General features: G+C 45.6%; 1 protein-coding gene across 1 annotated transcript; it reads right to left on the bottom strand.

Annotated features, from left to right (window-relative positions):
- Positions 1 to 1,057: 1,057 nt before the first annotated feature.
- On the bottom strand, positions 1,058 to 14,170 carry LOC115083871 (oocyte zinc finger protein XlCOF6-like). The gene is made up of 2 exons (XM_029587922.1): positions 14,118 to 14,170; positions 1,058 to 3,947 (listed from the first exon to the last, which is right to left on the bottom strand). Exons 1-2 carry the CDS (start codon positions 14,149 to 14,151, stop codon positions 1,606 to 1,608), a joined length of 2,376 nt encoding a protein of 791 aa, XP_029443782.1. The 5' UTR covers positions 14,152 to 14,170; the 3' UTR covers positions 1,058 to 1,605.
- Between the last annotated feature and the right edge of the window lie 3,257 nt (positions 14,171 to 17,427).

A 17,427-nucleotide genomic window follows, 5' to 3' on the forward strand; every position in this document is an offset into this window, starting at 1 on the left:
TGCAGCTATATCCTTTTTGAGATGCGGTGACCAGAACTGAAACAATATTCAAGATGCAGTCTCACCATGGAGCGATACAGAGGCATTATGACATCCTCCGTTTTATTTTTCATTCCCTTCTTAATAATACCTAATATTCTGTTTGCTTTTTTGATCGCCACAGCACACTGGGCTGATAATTTCAATGGATTATCCACTATGATGCCTAGATCTCTTTACTGGGTGGTAACTCCTAAGATAGAACCTACAGCAAAGGTTATTTTTCTCTATATGCATCACTTTGCACTTGTCCGTGTTAAATTTCATCTGCCATTTGGAAGCTCCATCTTCTAGTCTCACAAGATCCTCCAGCAATTCATTACAATCCGCTTGAGATTTAACTATGCTGCATAATTTTGTGTCATCTGCAAATTTGATCACCTCAGTCGCTGTACCCCTTTCCAGATCATTTATAAACATATTAAAAAGCAAGGTGATCCTCTCCACTCAGTGCTCCCGCATAAAATCTGCAGGAATCAGTGTATGCTGAGACTGTACACTGCAAAAGCTGAAGGTAGTATGACTTTATGGAAAGAGATTATACATACAGATCTGCTCTTATAGGTCTTCAAGCAAACGTAACATCAACAGCACATCTATACTCAAAATCTGCTTCCATTCTTAAACATGGACGAACATTTCAGCAAGTTGACAGAATGAGAGACTATTTACCAGCAAATATTGTAAAAGCAGCAAGGAAAATCAATTAGCAAATGCATAACATAACAACATAATAACATAGTAATGACAGCAGAAAAGGATCAAATGGTCCATCCACTCTGCCCAGCAAGTTCGTGCTTCATTAAAACCTTTCAGGTATTTGAAGGTCTGTATCATATCTCCCCTGCATCTCCTATCTTCCAGGGTATATATATTTAAATCCTTCAGCCTCTCCTTATAAGTTTTCTGATAATGCTGCACCATTTTGGTTGCTCCACACCATTTTTGTCGCCCTTCTCTGGACCACCTCCATCCTGTCTCTGTCCCTTTTGAGATACAGTGTTCAGAACTGAACAGAGTATTCCAGGTGAGGCCTCACTAAGGATCTGTACAAGGGCATCAGCACCTCCTTTCTCTTACTGGTTATTCCTCTCTCTATGAAGCCCAGCATTCTGGCTTTAGCTATCACCTTATTACATTGCTTTGTCACACATCAGTTTTTCACCCCCTATTACATACAGCTCTTTTGGATTACCACATCCCTGCACTTCTTGGCACTGAATCCCAGCAGCCAAATCTTCGATCACTCTTCAAGCTTTCTTTATCAGGCCAATCTACTGATACAACAGTAAAGGACAGTGTAGGAATTGCAAATTGATTGATGGCTTGTATCTTATTTTGTCTTATTCAGCACTTTTTAAAAACAATTTCATTCCTCTAGCAGGGGAGGCCAACTCCAGTCCTCAAGAGCCAAAAAAAGGCTTGATTTTAAGGATATTCATAATAATTATGCATGAGATAAACTTGCATTTAAGTGAGACAGTGATTGCAAATTATATATTTGTGGCCTAGTTATTTATATACACCTTCCTACTTAAGTTCTTTTATATTACAATCCTCTTTTATTCAAGTGTGGTTTTTCTGGTGGATTCTGAAATGTGACCGCTGAGTGAAGCTTTTACCACATTCAGTACATGTAAATGGTTTTACTCCAGTATGGATTCTTTGGTGAATTACAAGAGATGACTTTTGACTAAACATTTTACCACAATCAGTACATGTAAATGGTTTTACTCCAGTGTGGATTCTTTCGTGAATTATGAGAGATGACTTTTGTGTAAACATTTTACCACAATTGTTGCATGTAAATGGTTTCAATCCAGTGTGGATTCTCTGGTGGATTTTGAGAGATTCTGTGTGAGTGAAACTTTTACCACACTCAGCACATTTAAATAATTTAACTCCACTGTGAATTTTTTGGTGGGCATTGAGGTTTACCTTCCAACTGAAGCTCTTACCACACTCACTACATGTAAATGGTTTCAATCCAGTGTGGATTCTCTGGTGACTTGTCAAATAGTTCTTCTGACTGAAGCCTTTACCACACTCGGTACAAGTAAATGGTTTTACTCCTGTGTGGCTTCTTTGATGAATTGTAAAATATGTCTTCTGACTATAGCTTTTACCACAGTCAAGACATGTAAATGGTTTCTCTCCAGTGTGCATTCTCTGATGATTTATGAAGCATGTCTTCCAGAAAAAACTTTCACCACACTTAGTGCATTTAAATGGTTTCATTCCAGTGTGCATTCTCTGGTGGATTTTGAGGCTTCCCTGCTGACTAAAACTTTTACCACACTCAGTACATGTAAATGGTTTCACCCCAGTGTGGATTCTTTGGTGGCTTGTGAGGGAAGTCTTCTGACTAAAGCTTTTACCACACTCAGTACATGTAAATGGTTTCACCCCAGTGTGGATTCTTTGGTGGCTTGTGAGGGAAGTCTTCTGACTAAAGCTTTTACCACACTCAGTACATGTAAATGGTTTCACCCCAGTGTGGATTCTTTGGTGGCTTGTGAGGGAAGTCTTCTGACTAAAGCTTTTACCACACTCAGTACATGTTAATAGTTTAATTCCAGTGTGGATTCTCTGGTGGATTTTGAGAGATTCTATATGACTGAAGAGTTTACCACACTCTTTACACGTAAATTGTTCCACTGCAGTATGAATTCTCTGATGAAATTTAAGAGATTCGGTATGTCTGAAGCTTTTTCCACACTCGGTACATGTAAATGGTTTCACTTTATTGTGGATTCTCTGGTGGACTGTGAGATTTGCCTTCCAACTGAAACTTTTACCACACTCAGTACAAGTAAATGGTTTTAATCCAGTGTGGATTCTCTGATGGCTTGTAAAGTGTGCTTTCCGACTAAATCTTTTACCACACTCAGTACATGTTAATAAATTGACTCCAGTGTGGATTCTCTGGTGATATGTGAGATATCTCTTCTGACTGAAGGTTTTACCACACTCAGTACATGCAAAAGATTTCACTTCAGTATGGGTTCTCTGGTGATTTGAGAGCTTTGTCTTCTGACTGAAACTTGTACCATATTCAGGAAAGGTAAACCGTCTCTCTCCTTTGTGGACTGTCTTTTGTTGTGAGAGATCTGCTTTTCTACAGAATCTTTTTCCAGATTGAGTACAGGAGAATGGTCTCTCATCAATATGGGTTTTCATTTGTTTTGAAAAGACTTTCTTCGAACGGAACATTTTATTACATTCATTACTTGAATTTTGTCTCTCTCCTTGGCAGAATTTTGGTTGTTTGCTGAAGTTTTCTTTCTGACTGTTGCTTTTGTCACCTTTTGTACATAAAACAATTCTCTCTTCTGTGTAGCTTTTGTTGTATTTTGTGAGGCTTGCTTTATTAATAAAGCTTTCTGAATGTTCTGCACGTGGTCTCTCTCCTTTATTGAATTCCTGGTGTTGTATTAGTTTTCGCTTACTACTGAAACCTCTCCCACACTCAGAACATGTAAAAGGTGTCTCTCCTGTGCATCTTTTCTGTTGTAACTGTACTCCCTTCTGACTGACGTTTTTCCCACAGTCTGCAGATGTAGACGGTTTCTCTTCAGTGTGAGAGCTCTGCAGTGATTTCAGCATCACAGGATCCCTGAGAAATATCGCACATACATCACAAACACATCTTTCTTCTGTTGTCTGGTTTTTCTGCTCTTCCTCTGTATGCGGGATATTTCTGGCACTTTGCTCATATACAGCTGAGTCTCCTGTTGAATTTCTTTGCTTTGTTTCTTTGATGGATTGACTCCTGCAGGTTGTTCCCCACTCAGAACAGGAAGTAGTATCCTTTGCATCTCTTTCTGATAACATCTCATTCCCTTCTGGATTCTCACTGAGCTTCCAGTGATGCGTCTCCACATTATTGTATCTGGGATCGTCATTTGCTAGATAAAAAGTAAACAGGAGAAGGATAGTTTAATGAGTTAAGTAATACAATAACATTTCTTTTTTCTTGGGTTCTTGCTATTCTCCTGAAGAGGACACAATGCAAAAATCTGACAACTACAGAGTAGTGGCAAAGGAGAGCACAGCAAGGATTGGAGACCAGAAAAAATTCAATCTAATATGTTTCCTGCATCAAGGGACTGAAATCAGTTATTACAGAGGAAATTCTAAAGAAATGTATAAGATCACAAAACAAGAAACTAAAAACATTAACCACATAATTACATAAATATATTCTAAACATAAAACATTTTATAAGATACCCTAAAAATCAACTCAACATGCCATGGTTTAGTGAGCTGCCTGCTTATTTTTGCAATCTCTGAGCAGGCTTTACCCTGTAAGTACATGGGATAAAGAGTCACTGCAGCATTACCCATCCCAGCAGGAGACTCCCTGGAGACATCAATCCAACTCTGTGCTCTGCAAGCTGGAAACTGTTTGTGTCTCTCCCTTCTGCAGCTCACGACGACTTAGAAATCAGGCAGCACAGGACTGTAATCACTGGCTGTGCTTTTGGAGTAAAGCTCAAAACACACAGGAGTCCTGGAAATCTCCCCATCTTGTACACAGTCAGTATTTATTAGAAAAGATATTTTGAGGGCGATATTCAATGCCACTTGTCTAGTTAAGTTCGGACTGAGCCAAACAAATGGCAGAATTAAAAAAATCCAGCCACAGAGAATTGCCCCAAAATAGCCAGAAACTGTTTATCCAGCTAAAACATTATCTGGCCAGCTCAGAGTGGGGTGTGGACATTCCAGGGTACAGTTGGTTATCCGGCTATGTTAGCTGAATAAATGCCGACTTTCAGTGTTATCCAGCTAACATAGTCGAATACGTTTTGGTCCATTAAAGAGCTTATCCGGCTAATTTAAAGAAAGCCAGGCAAGACTGCTTAACCCTATGGATAGCGTCCTTCTTTTTCAGTTTAAACCGATTTTCGCTTATAAATTCCTTCGCCAGATCTACAGCCACTGCTGAAAGCCAGCGTGGGCCCAAGCACATGCCATGTTTCAAGTCCGACCCCCTCACCTCCTAAAGCAACCAAAGAGCCTGCTGTCTGGTTCCACGAATGCATTTTAACTGACTTTGAACACCAGAAATACTTCCCCAGCAGGCTCCCTGGCCCAGCACAAAAGCAGAAGTGCAGTGCTGCAGAGCGTGGGAGTAAGCATGCGGGCGAAGGAGGGAGGAGAAGGCTGGAGCCGACACCAGTAAGGATGAATGCTGATGCAGTGAGGGAGGGAAGAGAGAAGGAGAGGGGGAGAACCTCAGCAGGGGACGGGGGTAGAGATAGGAATGCTGCTGGTTTCATTCTCGTCATAATAAACCCTGAAAAATTCCTGGGAAAAATAAAGAACAATAAAAAAAAGAAAATTTGCATGAACGGTTCTGCTCCGATGACTCTAGGCCAGAGGTGGGCAAGTCCGGTCCTCGAGGGCTGCAAACCAGTCGGGTTTTCAGGATACCCCTCATGAATATGCATGAAATAGATTTGATTACAACTGAGGCAGTGTGTATGCAGGTCTCTCTCATGCATATTCATTAAGGATATCCTGAAAACCCGACTGGTTTGCAGCCCTCGAGGACCGGAATTGCCCAGCCCTGCTCTAGGCCCTTGCCCTGAATCTCAGGTAACAGAGTAGTCCTCTGCTTCCTGCTCCAGCTCCGGCCCTCCCAGTCAGCAAAAGGGAATGGCTGAGTGTGACACCCCGACACAGCCCCATGTGACATCCATTCTACCCTCACTATAACCCCCCGACACAGCCCCGTGTGACATCCATTCTACCCTCACTATAACCCCCCGACACAGCCCCGTGTGACATCCATTCTACCCTCACTATAACCCCCTGACCCAGCCCCTTGTGACATCCATTCTACCCTCACTATAACCCCCTGACACAGCCCCGTGTGACATCCATTCTACCCTCACTATAACCCCCCGACACAGCCCCGTGTGACATCCATTCTACCCTCACTATAACCCCACTGACACAGCCCCGTGTGACATCCATTCTACCCTCACTATAACCCCGACACAGCCCCATGTGACATCCATTCTACCCTCACTATAACCCCACTGACACAGCCCCGTGTGACATCCATTCTACCCTCACTATAATCTCCTGACAGCCCCGTGTGACATCCATTCTACCCTCACTATAACCCCCTGACACAGCCCCGTGTGACATCCATTCTACCCTCACTATAACCCCACTGACACAGCCCCGTGTGACATCCATTCTACCCTCACTATAACCCCGACACAGCCCCATGTGACATCCATTCTACCCTCACTATAACCCCCTGACACAGCCCCGGGTGACATCCATTCTACCCTTACTATAACCTCAACACAGCCCCGGGTGACGTCCATTCTACTCTCACTATAACCCCGACACAGCCCCATGTGACATCCATTCTACCCTCACTATAACCCCCCGACACAGCCCCGTGTGTGTCATCCATTCTACCCTCACTATAACCCCTGACACAGCCCCGTGTGTGTCATCCATTCTACCCTCACTATAACCCCCCGACACAGCCCCGTGTGACATCCATTCTACCCTCACTATAACCCCCTGATACAGCCCCGTGTGACATCCATTCTACCCTCACTATAACCCCCCGACACAGCCCCGTGTGACATCCATTCTACCCTCACTATAACCCCCTGACCCAGCCCCTTGTGACATCCATTCTACCCTCACTATAACCCCCTGACACAGCCCCGTGTGACATCCATTCTACCCTCACTATAACCCCACTGACACATCCCCGTGTGACATCCATTCTACCCTCACTATAACCCCGACACAGCCCCATGTGACATCCATTCTACCCTCACTATAACCCCACTGACACAGCCCCGTGTGACATCCATTCTACCCTCACTATAATCTCCTGACAGCCCCGTGTGACATCCATTCTACCCTCACTATAACCCCCTGACACAGCCCCGTGTGACATCCATTCTACCCTCACTATAACCCCGACACAGCCCCATGTGACATCCATTCTACCCTCACTATAACCCCCTGACACAGCCCCGTGTGACATCCATTCTACCCTCACTATAACCCCCTGACACAGCCCCGTGTGACATCCATTCTACTCTCACTATAACCCCCTGACACAGCCCCATGTGACATCCATTCTACTCTCACTATAACCCCCACTGACACAGCCCCGTATGACATCCATTCTACCCTCACTATAACCCCCACTGACCCAGCTCCGTGTGACATCCATTCTACCCTCACTATAACCCCTGACACAGCCCCGTGTGACTTCCATTCTACTCTCACTATAACCCCCTGACACAGCCCCGTATGACATCCATTCATCCTTCAGTTTTGTGCAGTTCAGGGGTAGATTTTTTGTAAGTTAGAAAAGGTTGTGTTAAGGTTGAAGGAATTCTGCAGAAATTCTTTGGGACGTTTGAAAAAAATGTGCATATTTAATTATTTTATTTTGTAAAATACAATTTTTCTTGACATTTCCTGTGTCTTGATAATTTATTTTGTTCTTTTGTGAGCTTTTTTGAGGGGTTTAAAAGTGATCTTATCGATAGGTGAGGGGATGGGAGGAAGCAGAACTGGATCTCAAAGATGGAGGAGAAAAGGTGGTGATAGAGGAGAGGAAGAGAGGGAGAACTGAAGATGGGGCAGGAAGGAGAGAATAGGGATGTGCTTTTGTTTGAAACAAAAGTTTCCTGTTTCCTTTCATTTTGATTTAAAAACAAATAATCTTTATTTTTCACTATTATTTTCAAAAGTAAAAAAAGGCAGTAGTGGCCATTCCTGGGCCCCCTGCACCATGGAGAATCCCCTCATACCCAAAATGTTTTCATGTCCTCATCACCACTTTTTTCCGCAACCTTGGACTCTCTACTGATGCATGTGCCTGAACAGAAAATCAACATGGAGAAAGGAAAATGACCCAGAATCCTCGGTTTTCTTAGCCTGCTGTAGCTATATGAACTCTAAGTGACTTATTGAGAATGACTTGCAGAAGTGCAGCAGAGCGAGCCTGTCTCACTCTGCGTAAATAACGGGAGTGGAGCGAGTGTAGGGTTAAAAGTTGAAGGAGAGGGAGGGGGGTGAAAAAGTGAGAAGGGGCCAATAAGAAGAAGGAATTTTGAATGAGGATCAGCGATTGGGTGGGAGAGGAAAGTATTGAAGGGGTATCTGTTTCCCGCCTCAGTCGGTGAGGAACGGCTGAGGCGGCTATCTGGACAGGCAGTCAAGCTGACTCCACCAATGATGCCTAATTATAGGGTCATAAAAGGAGAAGACAACGGCGGGAACTTCAGGCTACCCTGTCACAGTAAGAGGCACCATTCTCAGGAGTATCTGTAAACACAACTTCAGATATGTTAATTACCCTGACCAGCAAGATTTTAACAGAACAAAGGACTACATAAAGAGTGATGGTAAATGGGCCCCACCTGGGAGAAATACTCAGGGGTAGCTAAGGATGATCTTATCATGCTGTTCACATGATAACCAATGTAAATTATGCTCTAGGCAGTCACGCACACTAGAATCTTCCACAATATTGTATGTTATCTATAAAATAAGGATCACATCCTGTATACAATGAGATGCTGGTGGTCCGTATGTTAGAGACATGGCATCAGCATCTCCCAAGAATACTTATATTGTTCAATAAAAAATTATGCTTTCAATAAAAATCTAAGTGTTCTTTTTTCCCTGGACATATAAGCATCATAAAAAATGGCATGGTACTTACCACTACTCACTATCCCACCCTATGCATGGGGGCTTAACGGGACAGGAACGATCCCCGGTCTCTCCTCTGCTGCTGCAGAATCTGAAATGGCTTTAGCTGACCTGAGGCCTGCACCATTATCAGCTTCTTCCATACAAGGAAATGGCGCTGGCGGGGGAGGAGAGACTGCGGATCACTCCTGTCCCATGGAGTCTGATAAGGAAAAGGACTGGAAGTATGTTTCTGCCTGAATTGTTCAGAAACAAAAGAATATGAAGTGCCATACACATAAAGTACCAGATACCAAACTAGAAAAAAAAAAAGGGAGAGAAAATGGTGCAGCGCTGTTTACAAATTATAGAAACATAGAAATGACGGCAGAAGAAGACCATTAGGCCCATCCAGTCTGCCCAGCAAGCTTTCACACTTATTTTTCTCATACTTATCTGTTACTCTTGGCCTTTATTGGTAACTTTTTTATTCTAATTTCCTTCCACCCCTGCCACTGATGCAGAGAGCAGTGTTAGAGCTGCATTAAAGTGAAGTATAAGGCTTAATGTTTGAGGGTAGTAACCATTGTATCGAGCAAGTTACCCTGATGTTTGTATACTCATACTGCTCAGATCAATGCCTTGTTAGATGTTGTCTGGACGTAAATCCTATTTCTTCATCCCCCCCTGCCTTTGAAGCAGTGAGCTGTGCTGGATATGCCTTTAAAGTGAAGTATCAGGCTTAATTTGTTAGGGGTAGTAACCGCTGCAATAAGCAAGCTATTCCTGCGCTTATTTGTTTACCCAGACTGTGCAATTCAGTCCTTGCTGGTTGTTGTCGGAAAATAAATCATCTTTTCTTCATTCCCCCCTGCCGTTGAAGCAGAAATCTACGCTGGATATGCATTGAAAGTGAAGTATCAGGCTTAATTGGTTTGGGGTAGTAACTGCCGCCACAAGTAAGCTACTCCCATGCTTATTTGTTTACCCAGACTGTGCTACCTTGTTGGTTGTTGCCTGAATACAAATCCTCTTTTCCACATTTTCTCTTGCTGTTGAAGCATATAGCAATATTGGAGTCACATTAACCATGTGAACGTTTATTGAATAATGGTATTAATCACCAGGTAGTAGCCGTCATTCCCGCAAGCTACCCCCATACCTCTTCTCTTCATTCCCATCCTCCAGGTTTTATGGATCCACAGTGTTTATCCCACACCCCTTTGAAATCCTTCACAGTTTTGGTCTTCACCACTTCCTCCAGAAGGACGTTCCAGGCATCCACCACCCTCTCCGTGAAGAAATACTTCCTGACATTGGTTCTGAGTCTTCCTTCCTGGAGTTTTAAATTGTGACCCCTGGTTCTGCTGATTTTTTTCCAATGGAAAAGGTTTGTCGTTGACTTTGGATCATTAAAACCTTTCAAGTATTTGAACGTCTGTATCATATCACCCCTGCTCCTCCTTTCCTCCAGGGTATACATATTTAGATTCTTCAATCTCTCCTCATAAGGCATTCGATAAAGACCATACACCTTTTTGGTCGCCCACCTCTGGACCGCCTCCATCCTGTCTCTGTCCCTTCGGAGATACGGTCTCCAGAACTGAGCACAGTGACTCCAGGTGAGGCCTCACCAAGGACCTGTATAAGGGGATAATTACTTCCATTTTCTTACTCGATATTCCTCTCTCTATGCAGCCCAGCATTCTTCTGGCTTTCTTTTTTCTTGGGCACAATGAAATAAATGGAATATCGAACCATATTTTCTTGATATGTGGGTACTGGACCCACAGCCCTCAGACTGAGGAGCCTTGGCAGTGTACACTCCATTGCCTGTTTTTTCTGCGGGGAGTGGCAGGGAGACACCATGAACACGTCCCGTGGAACACTGCAAAACTCTAGCGCATATCCCTCTCGTATCACCTCCAGGACCCACTGGTCCAATGTGATTTTGACCCACCTCTGATAAAAGAGAGAGCGGTGTCCCCCTATTTCTGGTTCCCGGGTATGTGTCGGCAAATCTTCATTGGGAAGCTCGGGAGGTTCCACTACCCGAGCCTGTGCCCCACCTGGGCTGTCTGGGTCAAAAGGACTGAGACCTACCCAAAAGTCGAGTCCTCTAAAAGTTTGCCCCTCTGTAGGGATGTAACTGCTTGGAACTCCTGAGACGACCCCTTATACCAAAGGGGCGCAGTGACTGCTTCTTATCCTCCAGCAACCGAGGAACTGGGGATTCATCCCACTTACTGGCCAGTTTCTCCAACTCGCTCCCCAATAAGAGCAAGCCTTTAAAAGACAGTTTGGTAAGATTAGTCTTAGAAGTCGCATCGGCCGACCAATTTCTCAGCCATAACTGATGCCTGGCCACTATTACCGAAGCCACTCCTCTGGCCAAGGTGCGGACCAAATAACAGCCTGCATCTGCCAAAAAGGTGGCGGCGGGTTCCAAAACTGGTCTGGAATTCACCACAGAGTCATCAACCTCCTGAGAGAGAAGCAAATAAGAGTGAGCCACCAGGGCACAACAGGAAGCTGCTTCAAATGCCTGCATAAGGATGGCCTCAGTCCTCCTATCATGCACATCCTTTAAGGAAGCTCCTCCTTCCATGGGGTTAGTTGTCCTTTTAGAGACGGCATAGACAAGCGCATCCACTTTAGGAAAATGCAGATGCTCTCACTACTGGATCCAGGGTGCACAGGCCTTCCAAGGTCTGACCCCCTTTGAAATTTGCCTCCAGGGCGTTCCACTCAAGATCCTTCAATTCTTGAATGGCCTCCATAACAGGGGAAAAGCAAGAGGCTTTACGCAAAGAAACCAAAATAGAACATAAGAAATTGCCATGCTGGGTCAGACCAAGGGTCCATCAAGCCCAGCATCCTGTTTCCAACAGTGGCCAAACCAGGCCACAAGAACCTGGCAATTACCCAAACACTAAGAAGATCCCATGCTACTGATGCAATTAATAGCAGTGGCTATTTCCTAAGTATAATTGATTAATAGCAGTTAATGGACTTCTCTTCCAAGAATGTATCCAAACCTTTTTTGAACCCAGCTACACTAACTGCATTAACCACATCCTCTGGCAACAAATTCCAGAGCTTTATTGTGCGTTGAGTGAAAAAGAATTTTCTCCGATTTGTTTTAAATGTGCTACCTGCTAACTTCATGGAGTGCCCCCCAGTCCTTCTATTATTCGAAAGTGAAAATAACCAAGTCACATCTACTCGTTCAAGACCTCTCATGATCTTAAAGACCTCTATCATATCCCCCCTCAGCTATCTCTTCTCCAAGTCTTTCCTCATAGGGGAGCTGTTCTATCCCTTTATCATTTTGGTTGCCCTTCTCTGTACCTTCTCCATCACAACTATATCTTTTTTGAGATGCGGCGCCCAGAATTGTACACAGGATCTTTCTTTGGTTCACAGACACGGAATCCGCCCCACAAAATTTAGTCGTCTGAAGGCTATGTGCTGCAAAACTAAGCGCACTGTCACTGCGCCAATCCTGGGCATACAACCAATATGTTCCAGAATGTGCACACAGGCAGCTTGCCCAAAAGAAACTGGGCGCACAATTCAGATCACAGCCGGACACACTTGCATGCAGCGATGGTCCTGAAGAAGGCAGCTGAACGTGCAGAAAAAACAAGCGAAAACGCCACTGCGGCCTACGATGCAGCGGACAGAAAGAAGCCTAATCATGGGGTCTAGCCCACCCGGACTGCTCAGCCCGCCAGGCTGCCCAAGTCCCTTAACCCCCACGTGATGGGGAATGAACATCGGAACAGCACACCGAGCATGAAGACCGGAGGAAGTCCTACAGTAACCCCTCTACTCTGTCTCTGTCTTTTTATTTTTTTTTTAAACTTATCTGACCTCAGCCTTTCCCAGCTGAGTACAGAGATGGTCTCTGGATGCAGGGGAGAGGGCATATACCATCACTGCCGTGCTCGGCTTCCTGCACTCACTGCCTTTCAGCTGCTTAAATCAGCTAAGTCCACGTGGCTGAAAAACCAGCAACCTGAGCAAGGTACTAATCTGAGGGACCATGGAAATCACCTCAGGAATTCTCAAGAGGGGGAAGGACCGTTAGGTATCACTGCAGGAGAAAGGGGCAACTCAAAGATCTTATTAATTCTCCTCTAAATTTTGAAGCAATCCTCAGTAGGGAAATGCACGTCCACCATCTACTGGAGACAGAGAATGCTGGAAAGCTGATGTCACAGCAGGATTATATATACTGTGACGTCACTTTGCTCCTTCTCCATATGGTAATAGAGGTGCATAACCCACTGGTCCTGAATCCATCTATCCATATCCTAAGAAATATACATTTATTTCTTTGGATTTATTATCCACCTGTTTGCATAAGAAAATCGCCCAAAGCAGGGTACAATATATTAGAATCAGCCGTTAAGCCCGTAACAACGGGCTACATTAACATTTTTTTCAGTCCATTTCCTTATCCCTCATTCTCCCCTCCCTCCCCTCATTCTCCCTCACCCTCTAGTCTCCCTCCTCCCTCCCCTCCTCCCCTCCCCCACTCTCTCCTCCCTCCCCTCAGTCACTCTCTCCTCCCTCCCCCCTCAGTCACTCTCTCCTCCCCTCAGTCACTCTCTCCTCCCCTCCCCTCAGTCACTTCCTCCTCCCTCCCCTCATTCACAACCCCTTCGGATGGCGCAGATGGAAGATCTCCGGGGGAGGTCCCTCCCTCCCTCCCGCGCGCTACTGCTCGCCGCTGTTACTGCTCGTGCTCCTCGCCGCGCCATTTTGGTTACTGGCAAGCTCTGACCGACGTGCTGCCTGCGCATGCGCGGTAGAGTTGCTCTCTACTGCGCATTTGCGGCACGTCGGTCAAGCTTCATTTATCTAGTAGATGGTGACACCTCCCCTCCCCCCTCCCTCTCCCCTCCCCCTCAGTCACTCTCTCCTCCTCCCCTTAGTCAGTCACTCTCTCCCCTCCTCCCCTCCCCAACCCTCTCCTCCCTCCCCCCTCCATCACTTCCTCCTCCCTCCCCTCATTCACAACCCCTTCGGATGGCGCAGATGGAAGATCTCCGGGGGAGGTCCCTCCCTCGCGCTACTGCTCGCCGCCGTTACTGCTCGTGCTCCTCGCCGAGCCATTTAGGTTACTGGCAAGCTCTGACCGACGTGCTGCCTGCGCATGCGCGGTAGAGTTGCTCTCTACTGCGCATTTGCGGCACGTGGGTCAAGCTTCATTTATCTAGTAGATGGTGACATACAATCAGCGACTAATAGATGTAGTAGCTTAACAATTCTAGTTTAAGAAAGATGGACTGTCAAGACTAAACTAAAAACCTCAGCAAAATAATAGATTGTAGCAGCAAATTTGAGGCACTCATAAGTAAAAATGTCCCTTACCCAGTGAGCTGATCATCTGATAATTCTCCTTCATCACATCCTTGTAAAGCTCCTTCTGCCCTTCATCTAAATCCTTCCACTCATCCTGGGAGAAATAGACAGCGATGTCCTCAAAGGTGACTTGGATCTGAAATACAAACCAGGAAAAAACTCAGCTCCTTCTGCATCACATCCATCAGGAGACCTCCCAGGGCTGGGGGAGATTTTTCTGGGTGTAAATAATTTACAGTCACATAACACAGTCCCAGAGCAGGATTACATAAACAGGAAACTAGCTACACACAGAACCTGAGATACAAAATCTCACTGTGTGAGATACATAATCTCTCTCCTTACATACAGATGCACCCCATGTCTGCTGGGGCTCCTATTAAAAACAGGGCTGACTCTGCAGTGTCTCAGATTAGAAAGTTGCAGCCGTATTTTATAGGGAGGGCAGGGAGTTGGGGGCAATCTCCTACCTGAGCAGAAGCTCCTGCAGGCATTTTCCTCTCTGCGTTTGCTGTTTTCAGGATTAGAAACACATTTGTGCCTCTTTCTCGAGCTAGGGAAGAGCTGAGTGTTTGCTTCTTGCTGGGCAGCTCGGGGTTTTTTTGTTTTTTTTTACAGAAGCAGGAAGAGAGGGAGAGAAGAGCAGAAACTGAGATTTGGGAACTTGAGGTTTCTGGTTTCCAGATGTTAAACTGCAAATTAAAGGCTTAAAGAAGAAAATAATCTTTATGAGTCGCTGTTTATCTCCAGCACATGGCAGTTCCTCTTCCTGCTGGGCGCAGCCTGATGACATCACACAGAAGCGAGAGCAGTTTTGCACAGAGCGCACTGTCACTGCCGGGTGAAGCCTTTACTGGTTCTTCCTGAATATTTATTGACTCAGCCTTCTGTCAGGGCTTTTACATAAGATTACCGAATCACACACTGCTCCCCCTCCTTTAGTATTGACCCTTTACTTGCTTGCATTAGCATCATACATTGTCATTTATTTGTCTCGAGCTTTTCCAGCAGAAGAGCTCAAAGCATGTTACAGCCTCGTATGAGGTCTACAATAGGCACAGCCTACAACAATAATGTAATATTGAATCAGTGTAAGTAGTCCGTTTCCCAGGAAGTACTTTGGCATGGGGAGGACCATGGATCATAGGCCACGGATAGCCCTATAACCTCCCTATAACGGCAGAGGGTGTGGGGGGAAAGAATATCTTTTCAAGGCCATTAAGGGTCTCTCTCTCTCTCTTTGGGGCTCTTCTGCACACCAGTCCAGGCATATAAAAATTACTCTTCAACGCAGTTCTTCAAAATAAAATCTGTACTGAAACTGCTGGCAGGAAGCACAAAGTCCAACATAAGTACACCAGAGAATATTGCATTACAGCAAACAAAAGTCCCAAACTCCAAAAGTACAACTTAGTCTCTTCCTCTCACTCGCACAAAGGTAAGTTCTTCGGGACAGGAACCCTTCCACCCAGGGCCCTCCCAGTACCTTCTGGGTTTGGGAGGGCTCAGGTCCTTTCTCTCTTCTATCAGGTGAGCTTCTGATAGATTTACTGAAGCAGCCAAACACGGGTAGATTTTTAAAAAATGCGCGTTCGCGTACTTTTGTTGGCGCACCAGTCGCAAACAAAAGTACGCTGGATTTTAGTAGATACGTGCGTAGCCGTGCGTATCTGCTAAAATCCAGGATCGGCGCGCGCAAGGCTGCCAATTTTGGGCAGCCGCTGCGCGCCGAGCCGCGCAGCCTGCCTCCGTTTCCTCCGAGGCCGCTCCGAAATCGGAGCGGCCTCGGAGGGAACTCTCTTTCGCCCTCCCCTCACCTTCCCCTCCCTTCCTCTACCTAACCCACCCCCCCGGCCCTATCTAAACCCCCCCCTACCTTTGTCCACGGATTTACGCCTCCCGGAGGGAGACGTAAATCCATGCGTGCCAGCAGGCCACTGGCGCGCCGAGACGCGACCCGGGGGCGGTTCCGGAGGCCGTGGCCACGCCCCCAGACCGCCCTGGGCCGAAACCCCGCCCCCGAAACGCTGCGTCCCGCCCCCAAAATGCCGCGATCGGCCCCGCCCCCGACACGCCCCCGACAAAAAACCCCGGGACTTACGCGAGCCCCGGGGCTCTGCGTGCGCCGGCAGGCCTATGGAAAATAGGCGCGCCGGCGCGCAAGGCCCTGCTCGCGTAAATCCGGGCGGATTTACGCGAGCAGGGCTTTTAAAATCCGCCCCTATGGATTTTCCCAGGCAGAGCATCTCCCTTAGGACTCCTTAGCGCACTCATGCATGACTGCAGAATTCCCTTTTCTACTGGGTCTCCTCAGTATTTGCTACTTTCTCAGGAACACTTCTTCCCAACTCTCTGGAATCCCAGAACTACTTCCTCTGGGCTCCCAGGTACTTCACCTCCTGGAACCCAGAATTTCTCCTTCTCCTATTCGTTTATTTATTTTTAAATTTATAGACCACCTATCAACATTCCTAAACGGTTAACAGGAACACATTCCTAATCAATAATAAAAACAATAAAAGACATAAAAACTAGGAATAAAACAATACTAAGACACAAAGAAAGAAAAAAAGAAAGAAAGAAAGAATAATGTAATATAGCACAGTGACCTTATATCATTAAAACCTTTATTTGCTAGTATAGTGGACACATTCAGGATATCCTAAAAAAAACCCTCATAGAATGTCAAATTATTGTTGAAATAAGTGAGTTTTTACTATCTTTCAGAACTTTAACAAAGATAATTTAACCTTTTTCTCTTGTGGTAATGCATTGCAAAGAAGCGGACCTTGAACTCATAAAAGGCGTTCATGAGACTGATCACGTCTGATTAATTTAAAAGTGCCTGGAAAGCTGACCTCAGTTCCATGTAGGATGATACATTTTCAAAGCAACATTAAAAATGGATGATGCCAATCCATTAATACCCTTAAAAACTAATAAACTAATTTTAAACTTGGCCCACTCTATTAATTGGTAATGAATGCAAGTTTACTGGTACAATTTGAAGGGTGGCATGGGTGCCAGCTCTTTGTGCTGTGGCATAGTTGGTGCAGCCTCGTAAGTGAACCTACGAGGCCCACGCCGACAGCTCGCAAACGTGCCCTGTAGCGGGACAGGCTGGAGCTTCACCTATACCAGCTGGCTCCCCGCCACAGGTAGAGCCCTTGGGTTCTGGCAGCCAGGGCTGGTGCAAGGGGATTAGGTGCCCTAGGCAAGCCTTGTGCCTTGTGCCCACCCTCCTCCCCTGATCGCGCCACCCACCTGCTCACACAGCCCCCTGGTCTCGGCCCCGACTCCTATTTCATACCCAGAGTGT

This window comes from Rhinatrema bivittatum, chromosome 2 (genome assembly GCF_901001135.1).
Source record: "Rhinatrema bivittatum chromosome 2, aRhiBiv1.1, whole genome shotgun sequence".
In the NCBI taxonomy this organism is placed as follows: Eukaryota; Metazoa; Chordata; class Amphibia; order Gymnophiona; family Rhinatrematidae; genus Rhinatrema; species Rhinatrema bivittatum.